The 5,837-nt window shown below is 37.8% G+C and overlaps 1 protein-coding gene across 1 annotated transcript; it reads right to left on the reverse strand.

Annotated features, from left to right (window-relative positions):
• Nucleotides 1–3,738: 3,738 nt before the first annotated feature.
• Nucleotides 3,739–4,146, reverse strand: LOC104431904. The gene has a single exon (XM_010044432.2). It carries the CDS (start codon nucleotides 4,144–4,146, stop codon nucleotides 3,739–3,741), a length of 408 nt encoding a protein of 135 aa, XP_010042734.1.
• Nucleotides 4,147–5,837: the final 1,691 nt, after the last annotated feature.

Below are 5,837 nucleotides of genomic sequence, written 5' to 3' on the forward strand. Positions count from 1 at the left end.
TATATAGCTAACGTTGAGAGTTTTATCAAGTGGAACTGACATGGGGGCTCACAAATACTTGTGCATTTGAAGAGAAGATGACGAGAGGAAAGTGGGATTAGTTGTGATTGAAGAAGAAAGGGAAAAAGGACTTGCTGCATGAGCGAAGAGGTGTTACCTTAGTTAATCGTTTATTTGAATTACGGTAACTGCCTCCATTTCAAGTGCTATTGCTTAATGGATTCAGATTTGCTGCAAAGAATAGCGCACGTCACATAGTGGATAACTTGAAACAGACTCAAATGCCTACTTGTGTTGGTCTTCGAAATGCATACATTAACCGTACTGTATTTAGGTTTCGTTTTTGACTTCCGTGATTGGGGATGTGCGGTGTAATGAGGGTCCTACATGCTGTCTGGTGGTATATGCAGTAGCTAATGAAGGATCCAGGTTGGATATTCCCGAAGGTCCCCTCAGAAGGCTAATCACAGGTCCTCCTAGGTCCATGCTCCAATTTTGAGCTAACTTAAGAGTTTCATGTCGGTTTGCACCCTTTGAGTTTTTTTGGCAAAGTCTGATCTTCTGTTGATGTGCTCTTGCAGATTGCTGAGCGGAACCCCAAGAAAGGCCGAGCCGTGAGGAGATCCTCTCCTGGTTGCTTGACTGCCGCTGATCTCGCTGCTACCGGAATTCGTTGGTTTTGTGTATAGAAAGAGTTTTGATGCCCTATGTTTCGGCTTTAACCTTGTAATCTGTAAAATGATTTTGCAAAATGAGCATAGAACGTCAGAAGGTTAATCATCCAGATCTCTCTGTGGTCCTTTGTTTTTGTCTTAGGTTGGAGCAAAATTTCGGCTTTTAATTGATTTTGGGCCAGGTTTGGCCGGAGGTCGTCAAGTTTGTATGGGAAAATGACCAGCATCAGGCTGAAGAATAGCGTAGCAGGTGTATTTATGCTCAACTTAATAGTTGACAGGGGATCACAGCCTTAGCTAATAATCTATAGTTTATAATTGCCAGACAACGTTATCTTGGTCACATTAATCCATATAACTTGCGAAATTGACTTTCTATGGTTTAAAATGGCCTACTGAAAAAGATGAAAAATAGTAAAAGGATGGCATCATCACCATGTTGTACGGCGCCACCCAATTTTTGTATGGAAGTTTTTAAAGCAGAAAACCAGTCGCTCGAGTGGCTTTGGAAAGAAAATCTGATGTGGTTCCCGGCCCAGAATCACATACATATACTTTTTTGCACAAAAAAGTTTCGACATTAAAATTATGGTCACCGTCATTTGAAACTTTATGTTAAATAGATAATACAATTCATTCAACACTCATTTTGAGATCTTAAATTTCAAAATCAAATTAATACCACTTGTGTTATCTATAGTGATGTTGACCTAACCAAAATGTGAAAATAAGTAAAAGTTGCAAACAAATTGACTCTTCATCATGCGTTTTTATTAGTTCACGACTTTAGGCAAATTGAAAAGACCAAATTATTTCTCTTTGGAAAAAAAAACTGCTCAAGAAATGCTAATACTTGAAACCCCCGTTGAAATCTTAATCTCGATAACTCACAATTAGACTTAGGGGTTAGCATGGTTCAAATTGGGCCAATCTAGCATCTAACTCAGGGATCAATTCACATAGTGTTGGTCCCTAATTTTTGAGATTGAGGACCCGTCCTATTGAATTTAGAACCAAGGACCAAACTGCCAAATCTAGGGTCAACTCAAGAGTAACCAATTTTTTTTTTTTTTATATTCCTTAAAATGACAAACATACTATTTCAATTTATATATTTATTAATAATGTGACATTGAGCAACCAAACTATGAGCATCAATACATAACAAACATAAATATAAGGTAACAACAAAAATTTACACTTGCTAAAATTAACAAACCATGAAAACAAACACAAGAGGTGAGGGAACATAAGTGAATGGTGAGGTGAGTGAACAAAGGCGAGTGAGGCAAATGAAGAGAGGGGAGTCATGAGACGAGTGGTGAGCAAGTGATACTGGAGACGAGAGGTGAGCAAGACGAGCAAGTGAGACTGAGGCAAGTGAATAGAGTTTCTTTCTACTTTCTAATTCACACGATAAACAAATTTACAAATAAAATAGAGAAGGAGGTGCTAGAATTTAGAATAGATATAATATATATATATGGTTGGTTTAGGTTGGACCAATCCGAAACTTTTAGGATTGAAAACTAACTTACACAATATAAGGTCCAAGGGTTTCAAGAGAAAGGACCGATCCAGCCTTCCTAAGAACTAGGTTTGTCTAGGGTTTATCGAGCATCAATACTCACCCCTAATTAAATCATTGCCTAAAAGAATTTTTACACTAGTAAATCGATTATTTAAATGTGATTTATATTATATGTCAAATTTAACTTTTCTTTCATAAACATTGTTGATCTTATAACACGTGTTGAATAAGTAAGAAGATCCTAGCGCATGATGAGATTATAAGTGTTTGTGCAAAACACTTATAATAACAACTGAATTTGTAGTAATTACAATAACAATAATAATTATCGAATTTTCAAATAGTGTTGCTTTAGCAATGCACTCGATGACTAAAAATAAAGTGAATGAGGCATTTGACCAGCAAAAAGTTCAAGCCCACCGCATATTTCTGTAAAAATGCTTACTTCGGTTCTTCCTTCGTATTACTTCTACTTCTGGGTAGATTCTTTTTGAGCTTTAATTGATATTTAGATTGAACAATGACTCCATAGAATATTCATTCTATTATATATGACTCTTAAAATTATTAATCCAATGGTAATTTAAACAAATAATTCAGATGACGAATTCAAACATTACATGGAATTAACGTACTCAGATTTTTCCCCCATATCTAATAGTAGCTGCTCTCTACAAATACAAAGTGCTTTCTTCTCCTATCTACTAATGAGATATTAAAGATGGATTTTGATATTTTATTCGTAAATCTGAATCTAATCAGATATAGATAAAGTCTGGTTCTTAACAATAATTATCGGACATAGTCAAGCGATAATCTGATAATCACACCATTGGCAACGTCAGGCAAGATAAGGTGAGCGTGTTTGTGAGCATTGATCCTGCCAGTGAATCAAAACTCAATTGAAAGTAACTAAAAACAATTAGAAAGCTAGCCAAATTAATTCTTCCACAGCAGAACAATAGATCATCTAAGCAGACACATTTTAATTACAGTAACACTGAAAAAGTACTGGCTGAAAGTTGCAATCCCAATGCCCATATCTCACAAACATGTCGGGGGGTTAATTTGTTTTTGTTATACTTCAATATGTCGTTGGTTATAAAACTTCTCTTGAACTTTTAACTTAAATTGGGACTCTTTTTTATGTAATGTTAAGTTTGCAGTTTAAATTATATTATTTTGTTGTTGACCAAGCTCTCAGCCGTGTAAATCTAGGGCACCCCTTTCTCGGATTTTATATATTAACGAGACGCTACAAAGCATTGAACGGAAAACTTCTTCATTATGATAACGCCAAAATCCTCGTTAAAACAATTAAAAAAAGAAGAAGAAGAGATCAAAATAGGCACCTTTGTTCTTTTTATTCTTCACTCTCAAGTTATTATCACTCTTAGGGAAGGTAACTAAGAAGAAAGAAAAAGGAAACCGAATAACCCTCCATGAATTAGACCCAATAATGAGAGGCTTCTAACTGTTTTTGCCCAACAAAATGGCCATAAACATTGACTTCCAGATTACCGACACTTTGATTCACTGGCCAGCGGCAAATGCCTCGACAGGGAAGCTCTTGGTAATCCCGGCGAGGCTCTTGAAGTGGACCTTCCCGGCCGGCGAGTCAGCAGTGATTTCTGACACCGGCGGCCACAGCATGAGCTCCTTGGCCTTCACACCCTTGAGCTTCTTGATCGTGCCTTTCTCGACGTAGCCCTTGACCTCGGTGTCGTAGCTCACCAGCTTGCTTATCATCTTGAACTGATGCTCAACCTTCTTTTGCTGAACAATCCACATGTACCCGGTGCTCTCCACAAACCCAACCTCCACCACATTAGCCAGTGGGAGGAGCCCCTGAGGGAGTTCAAATTTCTGTAGGAGAGAGATTGCCATTTCGAGCCCCTCCTCATGGCCCTTCTTCACGATGGCTCCTTCCTTCTCTGCCATTGTTCAACAGCTTCCCTCTCTTTGGTTGTTTCTTGTTTGAGAGTGAATGAGCTGAGACAATGTGGATGGCGAATTTATGCTACTAGTTTGATGAGGTGAGGCATGTGAGGCATGGAAAAGACAAAATTAGCAGAGGAAACCGAGGTGAAGTGTACATAGTAATCCTCGCTTGTTTGGTTTGTTTCGATCTTCGTCACTTTCCTTCTTTGTCCTAAAGCTTTTGCCTTCACAATTACTCATCATTTCAAACATGGACACGAAAATATCCGCCATTCCTCTAAAACAGGACGATGAAATTTATGGACTAGATGGTGCTTTTTAAGTTAAACTAGTTCCCATGATTAGATGAATATATGCTAGTTAGTACTCATAACATCTCACGAAATTATCATGTGCTTCACCATCCAGAGTGACCTTATTTCCCCATTTGTCCTAAATGTTTCTTCGCGAATCTCTTTACCCTCACCATTATCACTTAAAGCTGTACATGGCATTCTGGAACATAAGTAATATAGTTAAAGGCAGTTACTAAAACTAAGGTAACATCGTCACAAATCATGATCTATTTTTCCACCATTTGCCCTATCGTGTTGAATAGAGGATGATTAACAGAAGAGTTAAGTAATAACAATCTCAGAACAAATATCTCGTAAAACAGTAGAGAGAGAATAGCATGTCCATAAGTAGTAGACTTCAGACTCATTTGATTCCACAATCTTCTATTGAAAACCACAAAAAATTTTCATTAAGCAAGAGAAGAATGTCCACAGCTATCTAAACTTAATCGGCTTAGCTATTCACGTTGGGAGTTGGAGTATGGCATAGAATGACCAACCCAAGTTTTCTCCGTTGCTAGGACGTGGACTCTTGGAAAAGAATCGGTAGCTCCTGCAAATAAAATGCAGAATTTTTTTAATGTCATTGGACGTTCATATTATTCCCTACGCTGCAAGTAGATTGATCCGGAGGCATCTTGTGTATTCTTCCTCCCCAGAACTGCAATTGAATTGACCGATCACAAAAGTGGTGCTGCGGTAGTTGCCTGAAAATTTTTTCGCACTTCTCCAGGCACAAATTTTACACTGAAAGCATGGATTTATATATCAGATCCTAAAGAAAAAAAGGTGCATGTTCCCATCTGATAAACATTCACCGTGATTATGCACGCACAGAACTAGGGACGGCATGGTTGCAATGAAGACCACCAAAAATTTCCGTCACTCACTTTCAATTCAACAAAATAATTCAAAACAAGAGGCAGGCTGCAGAACAAGTAGAAGTTTCATATTTAGTCTCCATTAAAGGCCAAATCAAACACTATAATAGCATATTAATTTGATAGGATTCTGGTACAAACTTGACAAACAGATGTAGAAGCAACCAAATACATTGTGATTAACGTGGGACCCAAGCAAATGAAGGATGTAAACAGAACAATCCACCCTGACCTTAGTATTAATTTTGAAAGTAGAAAAAGCACCACAAGGATCAAACCAATTTTCATCCATCATGACCAAGAGGAGAAACCTGAGGAAAAGCAACCTGACTAACCACAACCAATTGAGAGTACTCAAGACTTACAAGGACAGAGCACACTAGAATAGGGAGGTACAAACACCTGGAGTGCCAAAACTTGGGCATGGAGAGACACTTAAAGTACCAAAAGTTTGGAAAGTAACACTTAAAGTGTC

This window comes from Eucalyptus grandis, chromosome 1 (genome assembly GCF_016545825.1).
Source record: "Eucalyptus grandis isolate ANBG69807.140 chromosome 1, ASM1654582v1, whole genome shotgun sequence".
NCBI classification, from domain to species: domain Eukaryota; kingdom Viridiplantae; phylum Streptophyta; class Magnoliopsida; order Myrtales; family Myrtaceae; genus Eucalyptus; species Eucalyptus grandis.